The following is a 27,952-nucleotide window of genomic DNA, read 5'->3' as shown; positions in this document are numbered from 1 at the left end:
AAAGAAAATCCAATAAATTAATAAATAAATGAAAGTGACCTTTCTCTCTCCTCCCTCCTTTTTCCCGCCCCAAATATTCACATTCCCCTAAATTACAAAGCCCCAAATCCTATAAGAGTCTTTTAAATCTGGGTGGTCTCCCGAGTTCCTCTGTCCCCACCCCTTCCCCCAACCTCTCTGAAACAAAACGACGCCGAAAAGGGCATCTCTTACCCCGGGTAGAGCGATAGCAGGAGCAGAATCCACACCGTCATTTTCTGTGAAAATACAGGAGTCGAGTAGACTGAGCTTCCTGTGCTCCATATATTTGTCGAACTCATCGCTTTTTTTTTTTTCTCCCCTGCCTCTAGCCTCTAGGTTGCAGAAGAATCCCTCCCCTTTGTATTATTATTATGCTTATGAACTGATGGTGGCTCCCCCCACCTGCCTCTAGTAGGTCCTGTTACTGGGGAGCTGTATTGCTAGCAGCTTCGGGAATTAATATTCAGGGGGCAGAAATAAGATCAGCACAAACGCTTGCAGATACCATCAAAGCGTCAGCTCAGGGAGCAGCTTCCAAGTCCCGGGGAATAATATAATTGAGGCAGGGGGAGGGTACAGGGAGAGACGCACAGGAGACAAATAAGGGAAAGGGAAAGGCACGCACACTCGTACACATACTCATGCCCTCACGCTCACACATACTCCGCCAGGTCCATCAATTGAGGTTTGTTTATTTGTTTGATTTGTTTTGATTTTTCTTTTAGAGGGCAGCAGGTGTGTGTGTGTGTGTGTGTGTGTGTGTGTGTGTGTGTATGTGTGTGTTTAAAAGAAATACTCGAGCCTCTGCGTGATTTAACTATCACGCAGATTAACTATGAGGTCAAAGTGGAAGCAATGCGCGCTGCTGCAGCAGGAATTAACACATGCGTGGTGTCTTTCCAGCGCCTTTTAACCCTTTACTGCACACAAAAGTATGCAAGGACGGGCTTTCATGGGCACAAGAGGTGCTTTGGGAAGACCATATACTATATCACCAACGACAGAAGGTTTCTCTCTTCAGATCTGCCAAGAATCCTTATTTAAAATCATGCAATATTAGAAATCATGGTTACATTGTAGACGGAGGGGGAGCAGGCGGTGGGGGAGGATTGGCTGTTTCTCTGTAAACCATCCCGTAAGAAAACAGATTTGGTGAATTTTCAATTTTAATGAAGGGAGAACACATTGATAGAATTGCAAAGCAAGAAGAATCCACGATCCCCAGTATTCACTCCTTTCTCCGCTCTCCATCTGCAGTGAAAATGTACAAATACAAACTTCTTGAAGGTTGAAGAAAATAAATGCGTGAAAACAGCTGCCTGAGTAAAGTCTATAGACCACAAAATAGGGGGCTGCTCTTTGAAAGCAGGGTGGACAAAGGGGAAGGTCAAGAGGACATTAACAATATAAAGGGATTTCTGTTTGCTCTGTGGGATTTGACTTTTGTTATTGTTGCTCTGCTTGGTGACAAGTCTGTAAATTTCTGGGGTGGATGAGTGGTGTTAGCATGCTGCCTTCTTGCCTAGAATGTTACCATGGATACTGATACATGGGAGATATCCCTTTATGCCAACCTAGCTCATCCACCGCAGAGGAAATCCCATTCACTCATCATGGAGAAGAAAGTGGAGGAGTGTTTCAAGGTTCCTGCAAAATTGAGACCACAGCAAAGATGTTCATGTAGAAGTACAAGTGAAGAGCACCGATCAGACTCCTTCCTGGAACATAGCAGGGAGTCATTTCAAAACCAGTGCCTTTTCTACAAGAAAGTCTTCCAGGTAGGGAACTTGAGTAAGGAGTCCAGGAGGCACAGAAATAGAACATGGGATGAGTAGGTGCACACTTCATCTACAATCCTAAAATATACTTAAGGAAAGCAGAGAGAAGTACTGGTGGCTTCCTTGAGGCTGAGGAGACACATTCTGAAGCAAAAAAGCCCTAACAGATACGCCTGGAAACCTGCATGCCTTTAGAACTTAGGCAGTTATTTTATGGCGTTTGAACAAAATCCAGTTAAAACAACAACAGCATTCACGTGCAGTAGCCAACTGACTTCTTTTTTTGGTGATTAAATTAGAGGCAGAACAAATGCAAATCTGTTTTTTTGCAATTTTCTTATTCCTTACTGCACTGTGAGGAATTTTGGCCTTCCTTATATTTATAATTTTTTTTTTTTTTTTTTTTTTTTTTTTTACAGAAAGAGCCTAGGTTGTTAATAGGTGTATACTGTTGTGCTTTCAGTAAAGACATTCTCTCATATTTTTGTAGGCCAACGCTTACATGTTCCCATGCCTACAGAAACCAAGCAAGTGAGATAAGTGAAAGAAAAGGGCTAGTTGTGAAACAGTAAAGCGGTGGAAACCATGCACACTGGGGTGGCCATATCCCATCTGAATGGAGTTGCCACTGCTCTGTTCCAGGCAGTTGCCAGAGGAAATGGTAATACAACTGTGAGAAATGTCCTAATTTTTAAAATACAAAGGAGGCCAAACCCAACATATGTGCAAGGCCACTAGGTTGCAAATAAAAACTCATGTGACAATTCTGCCTTCTACCAAATACAACATTTCCAATTTTCCAATGTAAGTTTTTTTTCCCCCTTGAGTTTAGTGATAAGCATACTGAAGCTGTGAGAGTGAATGCTATCACGTTCACAAAGTAGTGATTCAAATTCTGATTCCTTATTGGTATCATAATGATCCCTGTAAATTATAATCTATTTCAATAATGGAATACCTCTCAGCAGATTAAGAGAATCCATAGAGGAAATTTTACTGTTTATAGTATCTGGGTACAATTTTAACTGTGCTATTCCTGGCTAGTAAGCTTCAGTTTTCCTCTGTGGAGCTTTCCTATCTGGCGGCTGCTCTCTGAAAAAATAGTATTTTAATAAATTTTCTAAGATTTTGCCACACATAGATTCACTGGTATTTGCAAGACACTTCATCTAGTAATTTCTTTTGGAATCACATTTTAGCTATATTTAATCTTGCCCATTTTTAAGAAGATATGTTGTGATACATATTTAAATTACCATTATTTGATAAATGTGATGTTCATATTTTCATTGCAAACAATATATGTGTATATATGCCTACATTTTATACTAATATTTTTAAATTATTAAAACGTAGAAAGATAAAAACTACCACCTGCAACCTCTTATTCAAACAAGCCATTGTCAGTATATTGGAGAATTGTTTGGCAGGTTAATTTTCTCTGAAGTTTACTTTTACTTTGATATTATATTATTATTATTACTATTACTATTATTATAATTACTACACACAGAAGTGAATTATAAGGTCAAAATTTGAATCAATTTGGTTGTTGACACCAAATCTCTTATCACTTGCAGAATTAAAATAACTTAGGTTAATGATGAAGTAGACTAACCATCCTGCAGATAATATTTATAACTGGTGGACAAAACATTAAATAAACAACTGTGTAAAGTACTAGGAAGTTACCAAAAGCAGGCTGAAAGTGGTGAAGATTTGACCATAAAAAGAGGAAACGGAATTGGATGAGATCTAGGATTATGAGGTTTTTCCCTGAGGACACTTAAAAAATGATCAAGTTCTCCTTATTTGCCTGGAACTTCCCTGGTTTTAGCTTGGAAAGTCCCCTATCCCAGGAAAACCCTCAATTGCAGAGGTACAGGATGGTTACAATTATCAGAAGGCAACAATCTTACTGATTTGAGGTTTCAGAGGAGAGGTGGAGCTGCCAGAGGAGCTCAAATTAAGGGGAGGGGGGAGGAATCATAGAAACAAAGTAACAACAGAAAGGTAAGACCTCAGATCTACATGCAGACTTTGTTTAGATATTTGTTTTTGAATGGAAAGAGCAGAAAGGCACCAAGAAGACTGCAAGAAAGCAAAAACTGAAAGACTGAAAAAGTTGAGCCAGTATTTCAGCTGCCATTCCCTGTAGGAGGTACTGAGTTTGGAGTTTTAAGGATTTGTTCTAAGCCAAAGGACAAAACTGAAACTAACCTGAAAACAGTAAAAAACTAATCTTACACAACATTAAAGTGATTTGTCAATAACTTAACTTCGGGACTTCCCTGGTGGCACAGTGGTTAAGAATCTGCCTGCCAATGCAGGGGACACAGGTTCAAGCCCTGGTCTGGGAAGATCCCACCTGCCACAGAGCAACTAAGCCTGTGAGCCACAGCTACTGAGCCTGCACTCTAGAGCCCGCGAGCCACAACTACTGAAGCCCGAGTGCTTAGAGCCTGTGCTGCACAACAAGAGAAGCCACTGCAATGAGAAGCCTGTGCACCACAACGAAGAGTAGCCCCACTTGCTGCAACTAGAGGAAGCCCGGGCACAGCAACGAAGACCCAACGCAGCTAAAAATAAGAAGAAATAAAAGAAATAAATTTTTAAAAAAACTTTAACTCCTAGTAGAACAAAAATCAATATTCTTCAGAGGAGTATTATAATCAGAATGTTGGTAATATATAAAACATCTGATAACATGGTAAATAAAAAAAAAGTCATAAGACATACAAAGTACAAAACAGTGAGACATTTTTTTAAAAATTGCATTTAGTACAAACCAACCAAACCTGAGATGCAATGAGCAAATTAGGACATTCAATCAACTATTTTAAGTAGTTCAAGGACTTAAAACAAAACATGGCCATGATGCTTATATGGTCAATGAGTGTACAGTAGGGACTCTCAGAAGAGAAATGGAAACTATTTTTTAAAATAAAGCAAAATAGAAAATTCTAGAACTGAAATTTATAATGCCTAAAAGAAAAAAAATCATGCATGTTTTAATATCAGATTGGCAATTGAAGAATAACAGTAGAAGAAATGATTGGTAAACTTGAAAACACATCAACAAAAATTATCCAGTATGAAAACCACAGAGAAAAATATTGAAAAAAACGGAACTACTGGAAACTGTGAGACAATATGAAGCCTCCTGATAAAGTAGTATAGAAGAAGAAAGAGAGAATAAACATAAACATACTTAAAGTAATATTGGCCAAAAACTTTCCCAAAGTTTGTGAAAATATTCCATATAGATCCAAGAAGCTTAGTAGACCACAAGCAGGGTAAACACAATGAAAACTATACCTGGGAACTTCATAGTCACACACCTAAAATCTAAAGATTAAATGAAAATTTTGAAAGTAGCAAGAGAAAAAATGAAACATTACAATTGCTAGAGGTTAATATTACAATGATGGCTGACTGATCAAAAACAAGTGAGGTCAGGAAACAGTGGATGATATCTTTAAAGTGCTGAAAATAAACTATACATAGAATTGTATATCCAGTAAATAGGTATATCAGACGTGAAAGGAAAAAAAAGACATTTTCAAATAAAGGAAGGCTGAGAGAATTTGTCACCAGCAGAGATGAGATGAAAATAATGCTAAGGTAAATTCTTCAGGCTGAGGAAAGTGATGGCAGATGGGAACCCAGATCAATGGCAAGAGCCCTGAAAATGGGTAACATGTGAGGAAACTATATAGTTTTATATATATTTCTTTTAAGAAACACCTGAGTTTTTAATGCAAAAATTATAACACTGCATTTTGGAGTTTATAACACATATATGTATAAAATACATGTCAACAACTGCACAAAGTATCCTAGAGTTGGGGTCAAATAAAATTATACTTTCGTAATTTCTTGTCTATTTCATGAAATGATATAGCAACTGTACACAGAGTTTGGTAAATTAAAGGTGAATATGATAACCTTTAAAGCACCACTAAAGGTAATATAAAAAGTTGTAGCTAAAAATCACTAGAAATTTTAAAATAAAATACCAAAAAATATTTTGTAAATGCAAAAGAAGGCAGAAAGTACCAGAGGGGAAAATAATGGGACAAGTCGAATGCGAATAGCAAAATGGTGGCAGAAAATAAGCATGAACACAAGGAGTACTACAAGAGATAAAGAGGTATTCTTTATGATGACGGAAAGATCAACTCATCAAGAAGACATAAAAATCATAATATTTTACACACCCAGTAATGGAGCTTCAAAATAAATAGAAGCAAAAACTGACAGAACAGGAAAAATAGACAAATTCCACAATCATAGTTGGAGACATTAAAAGTCCTCTGACTTAATATTTATAGAATAATATACCCAATAACTGCAGAGTAAAGTAAAAAAGGTACATCTTTTTCAACTGTTCATAAAATAAGCCTCAATAAATTTCAAAATTTTGAAAGCTTGTATATTTTCTAACTACAACAGATTTCAATTAGGAATCAAAAATGTAAAATATGTAGAAATGTTTCAAAAAGTTTGAAAATTGAACAAATAATACTTCTAAATAATATGTGAATCAAAGAAGAAACCACAAGAAAAGTTGGAAATGCTTCGAAATAAATGAAAATGCAACATAACATTTGTTTCGTGGCGCTAAAGAAAGTCTTAGAGGAAAATTTATGCCTGTAAATACATAGAATAAAGAAAACAGTGATCTAAACTTCTGACTTTAGAAGCTAGAAAAAAGAATAAAGAGTCCTATACATATATTCATTTGATTTTCAATAAAGGTGAGGCATTTTGAAGGGGAAGATGAATGTTTTAAAGTAATGATGTTGGAACAAAGGATTAAATTATTTTAAAGAATAACATGTGCCCTTTATTTTATGTCACATGCAAAAGCTAAAATTATTAATTTTAAGAAGAAAACAGAGTATCTTTATCACTTTGGGGTAGGCAAAAATTTCTTAGAGAAGGTATAATGTATTAAATATAAAATATGACTGATAAATTGGTCTTCATAAAAACAAAAAATATCTGTTCATCAAAAGACTACTAAAAAATGAAAAGGCAAGTCACATACAGGGAGAAAATATTCACAATATAAGTGTCTTACAAAGGACTTGTATCCAGAATAAAGAACATAAAGAAATCTTACATCTTAATAGTGAAAATGCAAACAACCCAATAGAAAAAGGTCAAAGTACTTGAACAGACTCTATGAAAAAGTTATAAGTGTATCTAATAAGCACATGAAAAGTTTCTCACCATCAGAATTATTAAGAAAATTCAAATTGAAACCACAATGATATCTTTCACATGCACTGTAATGGCTAAAATCAGCAAAAGTGACAATACCAAATTTTTTGAGTCTACAGAAAAATCCTCATGCATTTCCTAGAAAGAATATTAAATGGTACAACTATTTGAAAAAGATTATGGCATTTTCTTTCAGTGTTAAACATTCACTTTCCATATGACCAAGACATTCTACTTCAAGATGTATATCAAAGAAAAATAAAAGTATGTTTACCCCAAAAAGCCCTGTATAAGAATTGTATAGGGCTTCCCTGGTGGCGCAGTGGTTGAGAATCTGCCTGCCAATGCAGGGGACGCGGGTTCGAGCCCTGGTCTGGGAAGATCCCACATGCCGCGGAGCGGCTGGGCCCGTGGGCCACAGCTACTGAGCCTGCGCGTCTGGAGCCTGTGCTCCGCAACAAGAGAGGCCACGATAGTGAGAGGCCCGCGCACCGCGATGAAGAGTGGACCCCACTTGCCGCAACTAGAGAAAGCCCTCACACAGAAACGAAGACCCAACACAGCGAAAAATAAATAATAAATAAATAATAAATAAAAATTAAAAAAAAAAAAAAGAATTGTATAGACAAATTTGAAGCAATCCAAATATCATCAATAGAAGAATGGATAATCAGATTCCAGGGTATATTTATAAAATGAAAAAACATATTATTCAGGAATAATCTAATGAATAATTTATTCACATATATATTAATATATATATACACACACACACACACACACACACATACATACATTCAACAACATGGCTGAATCTCAAAAGTGCTATGTTAAAAGAAGCCAGGCAAACACCAGTACATATTATATGATGCCATTTATATGACCTTCAGGGGAAGCAAAAGAAATCTATGTGATTAAAATCAGAACAAGGTTGCTTATAATGGTTGAGGCACAGGAGAAATTTCTGGGGTAAAGGAAGTATTCTTGATTAGGAAAGTTATTACACAGCCTTTACACTGATAAGACTCATAAAATTATGTACTTAAGATCAAATCATTTCACTGTCTATTCATTTCACCTTAATAAAGTTTCTATTGATAAACATTATCCTTATCAACAGCATAATCTGTGACAGGCAAAGTGCTGTGTGACAGGCCTTATTTGATCCTCATATAAAAACCAGAAGGCAGGTAATATTATTATCAAGTTTTTACACATGCGAAGATTAAAGTTTAGAGAGGCTAAATTACTTGTCCAAGATAACCCATAGTATCCACTTTATAGTCTACGGCAGAGCAGATTTTAAACCCAGACAGTCTGATCTAAGAAACTGATCTCTTAAGCATGGTTGTATACAGTTTTTCAATAACATGACTGTGGCAATAAATAATATAGTTACTAATTCACTTCCTTAATCATGAGCTATAATAAAACTTCAGAGGAAACATGATTTAATACAAAGTTCATAGAGTCTGGAGTCAGAAATCTTAGTTCTGTCATTAACTCTATGACTTTAGGGAAATTACTTCATTTCTCTAGGTCTTATTTTCTCATCAATAAAGTGATGGATGATACAGGTGATATATAAGGATCTTTTCAGTTCTAAGCATTCAGTGACCTATAATTTGAATCGGATTTCCTTGGGAGTGAGGTGGGAGGAGATATCTACAGCTCCTTCAAATAAGTTAGCTTAACAGCATGACATTAATAGGGTCAATGTCCTTGTTATTGCACACTAAAATAAACTGGAAAAAAAAAAGTCTGACTCGGTCATCTCAATCTTAGTCTTCTTAAATCTTATGGGAGAGTTAAAAGTACCTCATTGCTCAGGATATTAGATGAGTCTGTCAGAGTCTATTTCTCCCGCTTTGAATTTGAGCTGACCTCAAATTCGCTTTGTCCACTGAAATGTACAAATAGGTCAGTTCTAAGTCTGGGCCTCAAAGAACCTCTTTATTTCCATCTTCATCCTCTTATAATGCTCCTGCCATCATGTAAGTACATCAGTTCTTCACGACAACAGAGTTACTTGTATACTTGTCAGATCCAATGCTCTCTCCCCAGCATCTAGAAGAGGGCCTGGTACATACTATAGGCTTATTGACTATTTGTTGAAATCTAAAAGTTGAGTCTTAGAAAGTATCCTCTGGAAACATTGTGTCAGTTTATATTTGCAACAAAAATGTATGAATGCCAATTTGGCCATTCTTTTTGAAGCCATTCTTTTGAAGATATGTGTATCTCCACACACACACATATATATATATATACACACACACTTTTTTTTTTTTTTTGTCAAAAGTAAGGCCTGAAAAACTAAGGCATTCTCAACATTGACTCAGAATGGCACATGATATAAGAACTTGATCAATGCTGTGGATTATCTTGTAATGATTTTCAGATGTTCTAGGCAATCACGCCACAGTAAAAGACTTTTCTCAGGCTAATGTCTCTCACTGCTAAAGATATGCCTTCCAGGGACTTTCTTTTAGACTTTGGAGTCACAGGGGCATCATTTAGTGTGACCATTAGTGGCTGGCACTCTTGGGACAGAGAGGCCTGGAACCACTGTATGAATTTCCCCCTACGGGTTTCAGAATCCTTTCAAGTACCCAATAAAAGAGGATTTTAAACTGCAGGGGGGAAAAAAAGGACAAACGAAAATGACAGCAAATGATTATAGTGATAATTTATGGCATTCTTGGAATTCTTTTAATTTCGCTTTTTTGGGGTTCAGTTAAAAGGTGAATCAGTTCTTAAATGACTTATTTCATCTTTTAAAAAATTTAATTATAAAACACAAATATAAATAAAATCATTATTGTAGCCATCACAATTTATTTGGCACAGTTTACAGCAGAATTAAAAAAAATATAGAAACTTAGAAAATACAATATGGGCCTACCAAACTGTAGTTTCAAACCATCAGACTATTTCATTGAGGAAAATAATTTCAGCACTTCAAATTAATACTTCACAGAAAACATGTTTTCTTTAAACTTACAGAAAATATGTAATAATTTCTATTGCCTTTGTCAAAAAATAAGAGGTTTCAGCAGGAAAAATTAATCCATGTTTTAAGTTTTATTAGAAATTTTACTATCATGCCTGTGTCACAACTGATAAAGATTTTTTACATTTGTCTCATCTGCATATGAGCAAATAATACTAAGCTCATAGAGCTGTGTGGGCTAAATGAATTAATACATGTAAACAATTTATACAATTTCTGATCCGTATTAAATATTCAGTATTATTATTATTATTATTATGTGCTTTTCTATTATTGGACTACATTCACCAAAATTTATTAGTACCTAATAATTACAGGCCTCAATCTAGACATCATTTAAACAAAGTTGCATTAAATACACATTTCCTGCCCTTGAGGAGCTTATAGTTTAGTCACTTAATTTTCTGCCATTCTCACTCTCACTGGAACACAATGTAATAAGCCCTTTCCCAATGCTCTTCTATGTTTCATAAATACATACCCAACTGCCTTGTAGACCCCTTCACTTCAGAGTCTCCTGGAACAACAAGTTCTGTATATCTGAGACATAAGTTCGTAGAAGGTCTTTCTCAGAAAAACTCATTTAAAGTCTCTCTGTGGACTCCTTTCTTCCACATGAAATCCCAGGCATAGCTCACAGCTTTCCCTGGCCCTGTAGCTAATAAATGAAGAGGTACTTAACAGGTCTTAACATGTACTGACACAATTCAACTTAACTTAAAACTCTAAACACTTTGCAATTTAAAACATTCCTGCTGCACTGAAAAGATTTACTTCAGGATAAGAAATCTGAAAAGAAAAGGGGAAGACTAAATGACATTTCTGATTTTTCTTGGTATACCTTCCCTCACTCTTTCCCTAACACAAACACTCCCACACACCCATATGTACACGTGTAAACACAAAGAGCTACATGCCATATAGCTGCTTTTTAACAAGGAGTGGGGTGAAGGGGAGATATCACTTGACTGGTATGTTAAAATCTGGTGTCAGAACCTTAGATACACAATTACTCTCTCTTTTATGAGGCATTTTTGAGAGTTCTTAAGAGATACCCGCTGAGCTAAGGGCTACCAAGAAGTTTCCTGGTGTAGAAAATGTATTTGAGTGGTGGTGATAATCTCCCTCAGTTGCTGCATCTCTAGGAGATCCCTGTCTTTTTGAACAGAAGTCCTTTATGTGAAATATTTCAAGATGGTGCACAGCCAACCCCCTTTCCTGGGAGCCACATATGACTCATGGAAAACACACAATTTTGTTGCCAAGCTCTGAAAGGGCAGAATGTTTCCAATGTACCCAGTCTCTTCCTCTGTTACCAGAAAGCTCTAGTCATAGCCTCTTGCCTTTAGACTATTACAATTGAGTCATGTACAGATCCCTATGTCCTCCAGATTCTTCAAGGAACACATGTCATTCTCTTTAAGTAGTTTTCTTGAACTCCAAACCTGTGCCTCAAAATGAGGGGTAAACTCACAATAGCTAAAAAGTGGAAGCAAGCCCAGTGTGCATCAAGAGATAAATGGATAAGAAAATTGTGGTACATATGTATGTATGATGGAATATTATTCAGCCTTAGAAAGGAAATTCTCACACATGCACAGAATGTGCATAATGTGCATAATGAGAACATTATGTTAAGTGAAATAAGCCAGTCACAACAAACATTGCATGATTCCACTTATATGAGATATTTAGAGTTTTCAAAATCCTAGAGACAGGAAATAGAATGGTTGCCACCATTAGTGGTGAGAGGGGAATGGGAAGTTATGATTAAATGGGTATAGAGTTTCAGTTTTACAAGATGAAATGAGTTTCTAGAGATGGATGGTAGTCATGGTTATACAATATTATGATAATAATTAGGAGAGAGAATTCCTTTGACATTACCTCCTCAATTCATATTAGTAAAGCAGCTATTTACTTATAAAGTTTATTCCTACTTGTTTAAATCCTATTTCTAGTAAAAAAAAAAAAAAAAACAAAAAACTTAATTATCCAGAAACCTAGCCAAACCAGTATGCTTTCAAGTCAGTTTATCAAATCATTCATTCATTCATTTAACTAATAATGTTAATTGTCAACTAAGGTGTGAGACACTGTACCAGGTGCTGGGGCTAGAGAGGTGAGTTAGCCATGATTTTTGTCCTCAAGCCCCACACAGATTCATGAGGAAGGCACTGTGTGTATACTTTGGAAAAATGATTGAAGATGGTGAAATAAATGTTGACATTCCGAGAACTTACACATGGCTGGTTGTGGGGACTTAATACTGAATGGAGTATCAACTAAAACTTTGTGAAATTACTGTAGTTCATTGATGTTATGTTTGTGAAATTAGATAGTTTAACACTTTTATTACTTCAGACATTTCCATTAATCAGTATAAAGTTAATTGCTCAGTGAAAAATTACTGAATGTAATGTAAGACCTGAAATTGACTTTAGAAAATATGCAACCAAAGCTTCTCCTTGTAATAAAAAGGCAAATTAGGCTCAGAGAAGTTTAATGACTGATCCAAAGTTACCGAGCTGATTAATAACAGAGCCAGGATGGGCAATGCAGATTTCCTGACTACTAGGCCCCACCTCCGAGAAAACTACTGACTACTATGACCCCCACCCCCAAGAAAAAAACTTCATTTTGTAGATTAAAACAAAGGTGAAGATTATCACTATAAAGTATTTTTCTTTCAGTTCTTCTTATGGAATACTCTGCAATATATGAGATTGTTTTCTATTTATTTAATCCAATCTTCAAAGGATGATTTACTTTTTGAGTCCTGATATTTAACTCTTCAATATAGCAGAACACCATTTGTCATTTATGATACTGGGGATACAGAAGAAAAGTGTCCTAGCCTAGGGCATGGAGGGGATTCAGTTAGGTAGTTTTGGTTGGCTGAGAGTTTAGTTTAATGATAGAACTTGGTTTGAACCATTGAGTTGGTGACAGTCTCAACCTCCTATTCTTCCCTTCAGATTGTTTTCCTTTATTTCTTTCTTGGAATCTCAATTCTACCCAGGTAATTACCCAACTGACAACCAACTATTTTATTTTGGTTACTTTTTTAAAAGTACTTATACCTTAGGTCTACAGCAATGTAAGCAGTGATTATATGTTTTATTTCTATTTGAGAAAAATTTGTTCATTTCAACTACACTAGCATAAGGCTTTTAGTATGAGCAAAGAATTAAAAACAAAATGTTCATTTCTAACATAAGAACTCAGACTTTCAAACATTTTTCATTTTCCTTTAGACCATATTAACCTTGTCATCTCCAGCTGCCTGGAGAAAACCTATTTAGTCATTTATCATTTTATTTCAGACTCTGGGCTTCTGTCTTTAAACAAATGAAAAATTTTTGGAAAATTCAAACTCCAATGTGATATGTAGCTATTTAAAGGGACTATTCTTTTTTTTAAAGCATACTTAATAAATACGTAAGGAATTAGTGAATGCTTTTTGCCTTAGAAAATACTGACTGTGCCAATGTTATTTCTGAGAAATGTAAGTCTTTATATTTTTATAATATTCACATTTGGCTAATTGTAGAAGGAATCCATACTCTAGGTAAAATGTTTGGAAAAATACTGAATAAAAATATTTGAAATTCCCCTTTAATGCTATTTCATTGGTCATGACATTCTTTGAAACCCTAATTGTTACAACTAGATAATATTTCATCATTTTCATATTCCAGTTTTTTAACAAGTTCTCTTTTATTGGGCATCTACACTGTTTCCAAATATCCACCATTACAAATAACATAGTAAGAATATTCTTGTATGTAAAGCTTTGATTGTCTCTCTAGTTTCTGGAATCATTTCTAGACATCAAGTTGTTGAGTCAAAGGACAAGTATTTTTATAATTCTTGATTTTTTTTTTTATCAATATTGCCAAATTGTTGGAATGTGGCAGCAACCAATTCTTAGAAATGGTCTCTCCAGAGTAATAGCTCCTTTCTTCCACTTGCTCAACTACTGAAGTTTCAATGTTCTCATGTTCTCTTTCCTCATGAGATACCTTCCTACTTCACCTTGTATTAATTACTTCATTTAACATACAGTATGGAAAACTTATCACGTGCCAAACAATATGCTACAGATGTCCTGACGGTACACCAGTGAATAAAACAGGAGGGGGTTTGTTGTTTCTTTGGGTTTGTTTTCTAGTTGGGGAGATAGATATTAAACAGAAAACACACACTAATAAATATGAACTAACAAGTTGTAATAAGCACCACTGAAAAATTAAATAAGTTGCAATGAGACATAGTAACAGTGTGGAGGATGTGACTATGTTGAGATGGGGCTCAAGGACGGCCGCATGTAGTCCTTAACAAATCCTGCATCATTTCTAATGCATCATTTGTTCTAATTAATATGTGCCTAATAGCAACTCTCTCCCCCCTTATCATAATACTTTACACCAAAAGATATCAAAGCCAGTAAGTAAATGCATTAGATTTTACTTCCATAGTCACAGGAAAATATTTTTATAGCTTATAGCTTCAGACAAAAATCCAGAATCCATAAAGGAGGGTGAGGGAAAGAGAAATCTTCATAACAAAAGTGAACTGTAGAAGTAATCAAAGCCAAACTATAGACTATGAATTTTTTAAAAAATATTTGACTCAGAAGTTAATATATTATTCTGCAAAGAGCTCCTATAACTGGTAAGTAATTTTATCCCAACAGAGTAATGAGAAAAGGATATAACAAAGAGTTAACAAAAGAGAAATTGCAAAAGGCCAATAAATACATGAAAAAAGAATTAACCACACTAGTAGCCAAGGAAAATCAGATTAAAACAACCATGTGATACCATTATACCCATCAGACTGGTGCAGTCTCTCCCCCCAAGATGGAAAGTATCTGTGGCAGACATTGTTGGTTGCCTAACCACAACCAATTACCACTTTATTTCTAAAAACAACTAATTTTGTCCAGCTCTCTACCCTTCTCAGCACACCCACTCACTGCAGAGTATGCTGGCCCTCGTTCCAATTCCAGGGTTGAATCCTGATGAGTCATTCGGTTTCCAGTGATTGGTTTAATCGTGAATTTCTGACACAACTCAGTCCAATAAAAGGAGAAATCTGCTGCTAAAATTCTGCAGAAGATTTGCCCACTATTTAAAAAATAGATCAAAAGATCCATTTCTGCCTCTGGATGGTGTCAGGTCTAAAACGGACACCTGGAAGAGATGCAGCTCATTGTAATCACCTTGGAGAGCTAGGTGGGGATGGGATAGCAGCGGGGGAGAGAGACCTGAAGACGACTCTCTTCACCCCCCAAATTAGGGTTACACAAGACAATGACTTTTCTTATTTAAATAAACTAAATTTGACACTCTGTTAGTTGCAACTCAAAGTAGACTGATAATATGTCAAACACTCTCAACGGTAACATAAATCATGGTAATATTTTTGGATACTCATCAGCAAACAACTGTAAATAAATTAAGATGTTCACCTCCTATTGTCCTAGTTAGCAATACTAGAAAATCTTAGGCATATGTCCAATTTAAATATAGTATATACCTTGTAACCTTACTTTTAAAAGCAAAATAATAAAAGCCTAAATAAACTTGGTATATTATGGAATATCATAGAGTTCTATGGAGCACTATAAAACTTGAAAATGTAAAAGGTGGATCTATAATACTTAGGTTGGAAAGTGTTAGTGTCAATACAAGTTAACCTATCTATGTACTTATCTATCCATTCATTTATTTACTGTATGGTCCAACCAAAAGAATCATATATTAGACAAGTTTTAAAATCATATTCTTAGGCAGAAAGGGAAAATTGTGATGGAATTTTGAACAGCGTTCAATCATTTTAAAGATCATCTACACCAGCCTTCCCATTATATGAAATGGGAAACAGTTCTGAAAGGCGATGTGACTTGCCTCAGATCTCACAGACAGAAAACAATCCCAGAATCCTGAATTTTACACCTGTATATGGATAAATTTGTCCCTGATGATGAGAAAAATGTGAGAGTGATGCCAAACTGGCCTTATGTAGAGGGGAGATCACAATAATATTATTTCAGGATTTCAGAAAAGTCCTCTTCTACTGATACATTAAGTGACGCTTCTAATTTCTTTAGGGACAGCATGCCTTAGTGCTTAAGACATCGAGTGCTAGAGTCAGAAACATTTAAATGGGAATTCTGAATTTGTCATTTCCAGGTTTTCAATCTCGGTTAGTCGTCTTAATCTGAGAAATGGCTCTTGTTTTATATAATGGAAATAATCATCAGAGTAGTCTGTAAGAACTGTTTCAAAGGCTTAAGAAACACATTAACATAGGAAAAATATTGGAATTTACCATCCTACAGTTTTGTACTGCCAAAGTCCCCCTAATCTTGTTAAGAGGTACACTTTATACCAAAGATTTGCTGAGAACTGAGATTTCCAGTTCTCAGTCGGCGGAGCAGTGCTCAGCACAAGACAAAGAATGGAGAGGTATCATTCCCCTATATTTTTCTACACATTGGCTGATGCTTCAATCGCAACACCTGATTATCCCGTGCTCATGAGTACAAACAATTCATGTGGAAGTTGCAAGAGTCATTAATAAATATAATTGCCAATTGAAGTTTAGCCAACAGCTGACATTACCACCACAGTTCATTTTCTGAAGGCTTCACAGCATAAGCTTGGACTGATGCTGAATAGTCCACAGACTATTCTGTGGGCTGAATAGAATACAGAGGGATCATGCTAAGTGATAGTTTTCCAGTTTGACAAAACTATAAACCTCATCCAGTCAATAGACCAGGAACTATGGAATCAAGCAGTCCATCATCTGCCTTATTTTTATATTTGTTTAATTTATTTAATCTATCCAGCTTCTGCATGCCATATTATTTTTGTTTATGTCCTAGCAGACAGGATTCCTCCATCCTCTATTCTAGATCAAGGGGGGCTGTAATACCCCTCTCCCCATGCCCAGCCAACTGGGAAACAAGCAGTGGACTCCTGGTCAGTCAGCACATGCTACCACGTTAGACTCAAAGATGAATGGCTGATTTAGAAATTAATCAAGGTGGTAAATGTGATTAGTATCAAATATCAAAACTATTCCTGAGATACAACCTTGGTTGTATTCCCTGTTGCCATATTTCCTTGATGTTACTGGAAGAAAATTGTGACTAGAAAGAACATTATCACAGGATAGAATTCAACAGAGTTAAATCTGGAATCAACCCTTAATGCCCATTTAATCCAACCCTGTCATTTTATGGCAGTCACACTGTACCTTGTGACTATATAGGTTATCTAAATTTGCTGTGTCTTCCACATTACTAATCATCACATAAAAACAAATATAATAATCCTATATATACACAACCTTGAAAAAGTTGTGAAGGAAATTGGTATGTGCAAAGTTACTTTGAAAATTCTGAAAACCATAAGGCATTAATAACAGCACGATAGGTTATTTTTCCCCCAGTTTCACACTTAAATAAAACATAGCTCCATATGGAGGGTTAAATAAATTTTTTATTCCATTTCATTCAGAACATTCACCTGACTTCTCTCACCTTTTGGTCTTATCCTTTTATGAGGACTAAGAATCTAAAAACAACCAAGTAGGATGTAGGTCGCATGATATTTGTAGAGAAACTTGAGTGAGACATACTTCTATATTTAAAGTGAAAATTCTTTGGCCTGATTAAAGAGAAGATGAATCTACCCAAAGTCTCCTTTTTTTTTTCTTTTTTTGTTTAACTCTAGAGACCATATTAATATTATAGGGTCTAGATCAGGGGGAAAGAAAGGTACAACAGAACGAAAAGGAAATATTAAGGACAAAGGGAACCTTTAATAACACCTTGGGAGATCAAAAGATAAAAAGTATGCTTTTATAAAATACCTTTTTTTCTAATATTTTTATAGAGTGTATATACACATATACATACATATATATATATACACTCAATTTCACTTCAGTTTGCTTCTTTGCCCATTCTGCCACCCCATAATGCATTCTAACAATCTATTTATATAGCCTAAATTCTCTAATTACTATACCTTTTTCGGAAAGGGTAGAGCATAGAATAGAATACATTTTAGCAACATTTCTCAAAGTCTATTATACAAATCACTAATCCCAAGAGATCCTCCAAAGGAAAAAAAGCATCATAATCAAATGAATTTGAGGAACAATGTGTGCAATGTCTCCGATTTAGAGGAGAATCAAAAAACAGTTTAGAGGTTTTACATCCTCTAAAATGCTCTTCAGTAAAGAAACCTATTACCTTTGGCGATATACTTCCCAAACATATCTGCCAGTGAAAACATATTTTGCAGAACTTATGTTAGGTGGAGTCAACATTATGGTGGTTAAAGATCTGAGCATTGGTGAAACCTGCAGCTGTGGCTAGACGTGGGGTGTTGAATGACTGACGTGGACCTTGGGCATCTGACGTGTAACACAGGAAGATGAAACCTGTGTGAGTTGACTTTAATACTTTCTAATTCCCACAACTCTTTTTTGAAGCCTGAGCTTGACTTCCCTTGTGATGGGCAATTCACAATGGAATAATAGTGATATATCATCCTACAACCAGATTCATCAGACATACGTCATAGCTCCTGAAAAGAAAAAGGGTGTCAAATGCATGAAGTACTGACCTGGATTTAGTGTCTTGCTGTGCACGCACGCACACACACAAACATGTACACACACATGAACACATACCTCCAAGAAAATGCATACTAAAAACTTGGCTAAGAACCTGGCTTCTGTGAGAGTCAAAATGATACAGCTCTTATCAGATTTTTTTAAATGTAGTATATGCCAAAATTAAGATGCAAAGCCTAAGTCCTCACCTTAATCACACCACAGATGACAAATAGGTAATGACAGTGGCTAATGTCAGGAATCTAAAGTAATACTGTGTTTTGTTTCATCTCTTTTTAAATTTTGTTTGGAGTTTTGTTATTTAACCAAAACAATACCTATTTTAAACACATATTAAACAATTTTGTCTCATTCTCATTAAATGATTTTTAAATTAAATATTTAGTAGTTGTAAAAGATTACTTATAAAATATATATAAAGTGTAAAGAATAAAGATACGGTGATCGCCTGTGGGCACAACACTCAGTTTAATTAAAAGATTATTATCATTATTCTGAGGTTCTCTGTGTACTCAATCCTTTCCCCATCTTCTTTACATCCTCAGAATGGCCACTGTATTGAGTTTCTTTGCTTTTCTTTAGCTGTATATGTTTATATCCCTAAAAATACCGTTGCGTTTCGAATATATGTTAATAAAATGATATTATATATTCTTCAATTATTTTTTAACTCAATTCAGATCTTGTGGTTCATCCATGTTGTTTAATGTAGCTATAATATAATAATTTTGGCTGTGCTGTGGGATAGTTTGTTGAATTAATATATCACAAGTTATTTACCTCTTCTAATGTTGATAGTTATTTGGATTATTCACTGTTTTTTCAGTTACAAACTATTCTTTTATAAACTTTCTTGATTATTTCTTCTGGTGCATATATACAAGGATAGAGAATATATGAAGCATATACTTAGGAATGGAATTGGTGGGCCTCGGGTATGTGGAATTTTATAGGGCACTGCTAAATTATTTTTCAAAGTCATAATAACAATTTACTCTCCCACCAACAATATATTCCAACAGCTCAACATTGTCACTAACATTTGATATTATCTATTTTTTTTTTAATTTTTTAATTTAATTTTATTTTTTTATACAGCAGGTCCTTATTAGTCATCAGTTTTATACACATCAGTGTATACATGTCAATCCCAATCGCCCAATTCATCACACCACCACCCCCAACCCGCCGCCGCTTTCCCCCTTTGGTGTCCATTCATTTGTTTTCTACATCTGTGTCTCAATTTCTGCCCTGCAAACTGGTTCCTCTATACCATTTTTCTAGGTTCCACATATATGCGTCAATATACGATATTTGTTTCTCTCTATCTGACTTACTTCACTCTGTATGACAGTCTCTAGATCCATCCACGTCTCTACAAATGAACCAGTTTCGTTCCTTTTTATGGCTGAGTAATATTCCATTATATATATGTACCACAACTTCTTTATCCGTTCTTCTGTCGATGGGCATTTCAGTTGCTTCCACGTCCTGGCTACTGTAAATAGTGCTGCAATGAACATTGGGGTGCATGTGTCTTTTTGAATTATGGTTTTCTCTGGGTATATGCCCAATAGTGGGATTGCTGGGTCACATGGTAATTCTATTTTTAGTTTTTTTAAGGAACCTCCATACTGTTCTCCATAGTGGCTGTATCAATTTACATTCCCACCAATAGTGCAAGAGGGTTCCCTTTTCTCCACACCCTCTCCAGCATTTGTTGTTTGCAGATTTTCTGATGATGCCCATTCTAACTGGTGTGAGGTGATATCTCATTGTAGTTTTGATTTGCATTTCTCTAATAATTAGTGATGTTGAGCAGCTTTTCATGTGCTTCCTGGCCATCTGTATGTCTTCTTTGCCGAAATGACTATTTAGGTCTTCTGCCCATTTTTGGATTGGGTTGTTTGTTTTTTTAATACTGAGCTTCATGAGCTGTTTATATATTTTGGAGATTAATCCTTTGTCCACTGATTCATTTGCAAATAACTTCTCCCATTCTGAGGGTTGTCTTTTCGTCTTGTTTACAGTTTCCTTTGCTGTGCAAAAGCTTTGAAGTTTCATTAGGTCCCATTTGTTTATTTTTGTTTTTCTTTCCATTACTCTAGGAGGTGGATCAAAAAAGATCTTTCTGTGATTTATGTCAAAGAGTGTTCTTCCTATGTTTTCCTCTAAGAGTTTAATAGTGTCCGGTCTTACATTTCGGCATGTGGGACCTTCCCAGACCAGGGCTCGAACCCATGTTCCCTGCATTGGCAGGCAGATTCTCAACCACTGCACCACCAGGGAAGCCCTCTTTGTAGTATCTTTGTCTGGTTTTGGTATCAGGGTGATGGTGGCCTCATAGAATCAGTTTGGGAGTGTTCCTTCCCCTGCAATTTTTTTGAAGAGTTTGAGAAGTTTGGGTGTTAGCTCTTCTCTAAATGTTTGCCAGAATTCACCTGTGATGCCATCTGGTTCAGGGCTTTAGTTTGTTGGAAGATTTTTAATCACAGTTTCAATTTCATTGCTTGTGATAGGTTTGTTCATATTTTCTATTTCTTCCTGGTTCAGTCTTGGAAGGTTATACCTTTCTAAGAATTTGTCCATCTCTTCCAGGTTGTGCATTTTATTGGCATAGAGTTGCTTGTAGTACTCTCTTAGGATGCTTTCTATTTCGGCGGTGTCTGTTGTAACTTCTCCTTTTTCATTTCTAATTTTGTTGATTTGAGTCCTCTCCCTCTTTTTCTTGATGAGTCTGGCTAATGGTTTATCAATTTTGTTTATCTTCTCAAAGAACCGGCTTTTAGTTTTATTGATCTTTGCTACTGTTTTCTTTGTTTCTATTTCATTTATTTCTGCTCTGATCTTTATGATTTCTTTCCTTCTGCTAACTTTGGGTTTTGTTTGTTCTTCTTTCTCTAGTTCCTTTAGGTGTAAGGTTAGATTGTTTGAAATTTTTCTTGTTTCTTGAGGTAGACTTGTACAGCTATAAACCTCCCTCTTAGAACTGCTTTTGCTGCATCCCATAGGTTTTGGATCATCGTGTTTTCATTGTCATTTGTCTCTAGGTATTTTTTGATTGCCTCTTTGATTTCTTCAGTGATCTCTTGGTTATTTAGTAACGCATTGTTTAGTCTCCATGTGTTTGTGTTTTTTACGTTTTTTTCCCTGTATTTCTTTTTTTTTTTTTTAATTTTTATTTTTGGCTGTGTTGGGTCTTCGTTTCTGTACAAGGGCTTTCTCTAGTTGCAGCAAGCGGTGGCCACTCTTCATCGCGGCGTGCGGGCCTCTCACTATCGTGGCCTCTCTTGTTGGGAGCACAGGCTCCAGACGCGCAGGCTCAGTAGTTGTGGCTCACGGGCCTAGTTGCTCCGCGGCATGTGGGATCTTCCCAGACCAGGGCTCGAACCCGCATCCCCTGCATTGGCAGGCAGATTCTCAACCACTGCGCCACCAGGGAAGTCCTGTAATTCATTTCTAATCTCATAGCATTGTGGTCAGAAAAGATGCTTGATGTGATTTCAATTTTCTTAAATTTACTGTGGCTTGATTTGTGATACAAGATGTGATCTGTCCTGGAGAATGTTCCATGCGCACTTGAGAAGAAAGTGTAATCTGCTGTTTATGGATGGAATATCCTATAAATATCAATGAAATCTATCTGGTCTATTGTGTCATTTAAAGCTTCCGTTTCCTTATTTTCATTTTGGATGATCTGTCCATTGGTGTAAGTGAGGTGTTAAAGTCCCCCACTATTATTGTCTTACTGTCGATTTCCTCTTTTATAGCTCTTAGCAGTTGCCTTATGTATTGAGGTGCTCCTATGTTGGGTGCATATATATTTATAATTGTTATATCTTCTTCTTGGATTGATCCCTTGATCATTATGTAGTGTCCTTCCTTGTCTCTTTTAACATTCTTTATTTTAAAGTCTATTTTATCTGATATGAGGATTGCTACTCCAGCTTTCTTTTGATTTCCATTTGCATGGAATATCTTTTTCCACCCCCTCACTTTCAGTCTGTACGTGTCCCTAGGTCTGAAGTGGGTCTCTTGTAGACAGCATACAGATGGGCCTTGTTTTTGTATCCATTCAGCAAGCCTGTGTCTTTTGGTTGGAACATTTAATCCATTCACGTTCAAGGTAATTATCGATATGTATGTTCCTATGACCATTTTCTTAATTGTTTTGGGTTTGTTTTTGTAGGACCTTTTCTTCTCTTGTGTTTCCCACTTAGAGAAGTTCCTTTAGCATTTGTTGTAGAGCTGGCTTGGTGGTACTGAATTCTCTTACCTTTTGCTTGTCTGTGAAGCTTTTGATTTCTCCATCGAATCTGAATGAGATCCTTGCTGGGTAGAGTAATCTTGGTTGTAGGTTCTTCCCTTTCATCACTTTAAGTATATCATGCCACTCCCTTCTGGCTTGCAGAGTTTCTGCTGAGAAATCAGCTGTTAACCTTATGGGAGTTCCCTTGTATGTTATTTGTCATTTTTCTCTTGCTGTTTTCAATAATTTTTCTTTGTCTTTAATTTTTGCCAGTTTGATTACTATGTGTCTTGGCGTGTTTCTCCTTGAGTCTATCCTGTATGGGACTCTCTGTGCTTCCTGGACTTCGATGGCTATTTCCTTTCCCATGTTAGGGAAGTTTTCGACCATAATCTCTTCAAATATTTTCTCTGGTCCTTTCTCTCTCTCTTCTCCTTCTGGGACCCCTATAATGCGAATGTTGTTGGCGTTTAATGTTGTCCCAGAGGTCTCTTAGGCTGTCTTCAGTTCTTTTCATTCTTTTTTATTTATTCTGTTCCGTGGCAGTGAATTCCATCATTCTGTCTTCCAGGTCACTTATCCGTTTTTCTGCCTCAGTTATTCTGCTATTGATTCCTTCTAGTGTAGTTTTCATTTCAGTTATTGTATTGTTCGTCTCTGTTTGTTTGTTCTTTAATTCTTCTAGGTCTTTGTTAAACGTGTCTTGCACCTTCTCGATCTTTGCCTCCATTCTTCTTCTGAGGTCCTGGATCATCTTTACTATCATTATTCTGAATTCTTTTTCTGGAAGGTTGCCTATCTCCACTTCATTTAATTGTTTTCCTGGGGTTTTATCTTGTTCCTTCATCTGGTACCTAGCCCTCTGCCTTTTCATCTGGTCTGTCTTTCTGTGAATGTGGTTTTTGTTCCACAGGCTGCAGGACTGTAGTTCTTCTAGTTTCTGCTGTCTGCCCTCTGGTGGATGTGGCTGTCTAAGAGGCTTGTGTAAGTTTCCTGATGGGAGGGACTGGTGGTGGGTAGAGCTGGGTGTTGCTTTGGTGGGCAGAGCTCAGTAAAATTTAATCTGATTGACTGCTTATAGGTGGGGCTGTGTTCCCTCCCTGTTGGTTGTTTGGCCTGAGGCAACCCAACACTGGAGCCTACCTGGGCTCTTTAGTGGGGCTAATGGTGGACTCTGGGAGAGCTCATGCCAGCAGTAATTCCCAGAACTTCTGCTGCCAGTGTCCTTGTCCTCACAGTGAGCCACAGCCACCGCCCACCCCTGCAGGAGACCCTCCAATACTAGCAGGTAGGTCTGGTTCAGTCTCCTATGGTGTCACTACTCCTTCCCCTGGGTCCCGATGGGCACACTACTTTGTGTGTGCCCTCCAAGAGTGGAGTCTCTGTTTCCCCCAGTCCTGTCGAAGTCCAGCAATCAATTCCCACTAGGCTTCAAAGTCTGATTCTCTATGAATTCCTCCTCCCGTTGCCGGACCCCAGGTTGGGAAGCCTGATGTGGGGCTCAGAACCTTCACTCCAGTGGGTGGACTTCTGTGGTATAAGTGTTCTCCAGTCTGTGAGTCACCCACCCAGTAGTTATGGGATTTGATTTTGCTGTGATTGTGCCCCTCCTACCATCTCATTGTGGCTTCTCCTTTGTCTTTGGATGTGGGGTATCTTTTTTGGTGAGTTCCAGTGTCCTCCTGTCGATGATTGTCCAGCAGCTAGTTGTGATTCTGTTGTTCTCGCAAGAGGGACTGAGAGCACGTCCTTCTACTCTGCCATCTTGGTTCCTAATTATTCATGATTTTTTAAAGAGGCATTAAGATTACTATTTCATAGTCTCTAATCAGTGACTAAGAACATACACCTCATAGTTCTTAATTAGTGATGAAATTAATAGTCCTTATCCTCTGATTTAGAAAATATTTACATTCATCAACACACATTCCTCACAAAAGATTCATATATAAATAGTTGAGAGTGCAATGAAGCTAACTTCCTATGACATGGTTCAACCTTTGTTAATTTAATTAATGAATATATTATGTCTAAGGATTGGGATCCTGTCAATTACTTTTCACTAACTACACCCTAAAAATTAAAAGCCAAAATGAAAAATAAAAATGCAAAGTTAACCAGCATGTATACCTAACACATGGGAAAAAAATCACATAATCTTTCCTTGTTGAAGGAAAGTCTCATCTTGTTAATATAAAACATAATATTTATTCATAATGAATGTACATTTTAAGTGTAGAACTTTCAACCTACATATAAAATTGAGACCAAAGAAATGTAATGTTTTCTGTCCAATGACATTTGAAAGACCTTGAGTGATGGGAGGTGCGCAAATGGGTATTTATATAACCACCCTTGTGACTCATTTATTCAAAAGCATAAACAAATAGATAGATAGATAGATAGATAAATAAACCCTGCAATTTAAAAGTTAAGCTACAATGGAATATATATATGAATGCATATATAAAATGAATATATATTTCACCTATATTTTGGAAATATTTCAAAGCTTTCTTCTGCATAAATATACCTCAGGTAAATATAGCAATGAATGGCCATCATCAGAAAATCTCAAACAATAAATGCTGGAGAGGGTGTGAAGAAAAGGGAACCCTCTTGCACTGTTGGTGGGAATGTAAATTGATACAGCCACTATGGAGAACAGTATGGCGGCTCCTTAAAAAACTAAAAATAGAACTACCATACGACCCAGCAATCCCACTACTGGGCATATACCCTGAGAAAACCATAATTCAAAAAGAGTCATGTACCACAATGTTCATTGCAGCACTATTTACAATAGCCAGGACATGGAAGCAACCTCAGTGTCTGTCCATCAACAGATGAATGGATAAAGAAGATGTGGCACATATATAAAATGGAATATTACTCAGCCATAGAAAGAAATGAAATTGAGTTATTTGTAGTGAGGTGGATGGACCTAGAGTCTGTCATACAGAGTGAAGTAAGTCACAAAGAGAAAAACAAATACCGTATGCTAACACATATATATGGAATCTAAAAAAAAAAAAATGGTTATGAAGAACCTAGGGGCAAGAAGGGAATAAAGACGGAGACCTACTAGAGAATGGACTTGAGGATGTGGGGAGGGGGAAGGGTAAGCTGGGACAAAGTGAGAGAGTGTCATGGACATATATACACTACCAAACGTAAAATAGATAGCTAGTGGGAAGCAGCTGCATAGCACAGGGAGATCAGCTCGGTGCTTTGTGACCACCTAGAGGGGTGGGATAGGGAGTGTGGGAGGGAGGCAGATGCAAGAGGGAAGAGATATGGGGACATATGTATATGTATAATGGATTCACCTTGTTATAAAGCAGAAACTAACACACCATTTTAAAGCAATTATACTCCAATAAAGTTGTTAAAAAAAAATAGCAATGAATGTCTCTTTGTGCCAATTTAGTATTTATTGTAACTTAACTTGAAAACTATAATTACATATATATATACACATACATATATATATATATATATATATATATATATATATATGACTTTATTTCCATAAAATGGACCTTTGGTATTGGTAGTTAGGTCAAAGGAGGTGTACCTTTTAAAGTATTTAAAATTACTTGCTTACAATTATCTGGAAAATGTTGCAATGATTTACATCACCACTGATAGTGTTTGAGATATCGTATGGGTCTATGTGGGTCTGCAGGTTGACAGTGTTGACATCACTTAACTTAAATTAAAGAAAATTTATAATTTCTCATAACTGGAAGTCACAGGAAGATACAGGTACTTTCCACACAATAATAAAATTATTTAAATTATATTTAAATAAATACCTCAGTTCCCCACTATATTTACAGGGTTGAGAGTCACAGTGTCTTTGCTTCAATACCATTTGTGAATGTGTGCACAACTTTGTTGCTTTTTTCATGCAAGGTTGGGGGATGTAAGGTCAGGGAAGTAGACAGAGATTCCGAGTCCGTTGTGAGGCTGCGCAGGCACTGAGCTCTCGGCTCCGCCTGTGCCCCACTGCAAACACTCCAGTGCCTTCACGTGTTGTGGAAGGTAAGCGGGGGCGTTTCATGTGAGTTATGATAAAATATTGAATAATTCCTGGGATTTCACATAACTGAATAAGTTAACAGAAGTTATCTGGTAGGCAAGTGAAGTTACACTTGATTCTCAGAAGATTCGAGGAAAAGAAAGCATCATTATTTAACACCATCACAAAGAGACAGCAAGTGGGGGAAAACAGGAAACATTTATTTTTCAAATAACCACCCCTGATGGACCTTATAAAGAAGGTGCTAGAGAAACAAAGGACAGAACATCTATGGAACAAAAATTCAGGAAGACGTAATGACTGTTTAGACAAGCTATAAAGGAGTTAACAAAAAAGGAATTTTGGTTCAAATCTTGCCTTCAGCAAAGGTTCATTGTATATGGCACCTGTCACACCTTGTGCCTTTTACACATTTTGAGATTTGTTTTGCAAATACAGCTATTTCAAAACCATGTACACAAGTCAGAGAATTCAGGTTTGCCCATGCTTACACAGTAAGGCTGAAGCTCCAGTGAAGTGAAATACTTTGCGATAAATCTTCAATAGCACCTTGTCAAAGCTAACACAAAATAACTAAAGGAAGCAAAGAGAGTAGATGGCTCTACTCTTGCCTTTAGAGATTATAACACTTCAATTAATAGGAGGCAAAAGAGGGAGGAGAGAAGATGGCGGAAGAGTAAGACGCGGAGATCACCTTCCTTCCGACAGATACAGTAGAAATACATCTACACGTGGAACTGCTCCTACAGAACACCCACTGAACGCTGGCAGAAAACGTCCGACCTCCAAAAAGGCAAGAAACTCCCCCCGTACTTGGGTAGGGCAAAAGAAAAAAGAAATAACAGAGACAAAAGAATAGGGACGGGACCTGCACCAGTGGGAGGGAGCTGTGAAGGAAGAAAGGTTTCCACACACTAGGAAGCCCCTTCGTGGGCAGAGGCTGCGGGTGGCGGAGG

General features: G+C 36.6%; 1 protein-coding gene across 2 annotated transcripts in view; it reads right to left on the bottom strand.

Moving 5' to 3' along the window:
* GABRG2 (gamma-aminobutyric acid type A receptor subunit gamma2) overlaps positions 1-22,340 on the bottom strand; it is a 154,149-nt gene extending 131,809 nt beyond the window's left edge. The window contains exon 1 of one of the 2 annotated variants that reach the window (XM_082378782.1): positions 214-22,340. In XM_082378782.1, coding sequence (XP_082234908.1) covers positions 214-320 — 107 coding nt within the window. In that variant the 5' untranslated portion in view covers positions 321-22,340. The remainder of the gene's footprint in view (positions 1-213) is intronic. The other variant, XM_082378783.1, reaches the window with a different exon arrangement.
* Positions 22,341-27,952: the final 5,612 nt, after the last annotated feature.

This window comes from Balaenoptera borealis (genome assembly GCF_965194805.1).
Source record: "Balaenoptera borealis genome assembly, chromosome: 2".
In the NCBI taxonomy this organism is placed as follows: domain Eukaryota; kingdom Metazoa; phylum Chordata; class Mammalia; order Artiodactyla; family Balaenopteridae; genus Balaenoptera; species Balaenoptera borealis.
This window is presented reverse-complemented; position numbering and strand designations above follow the sequence as displayed.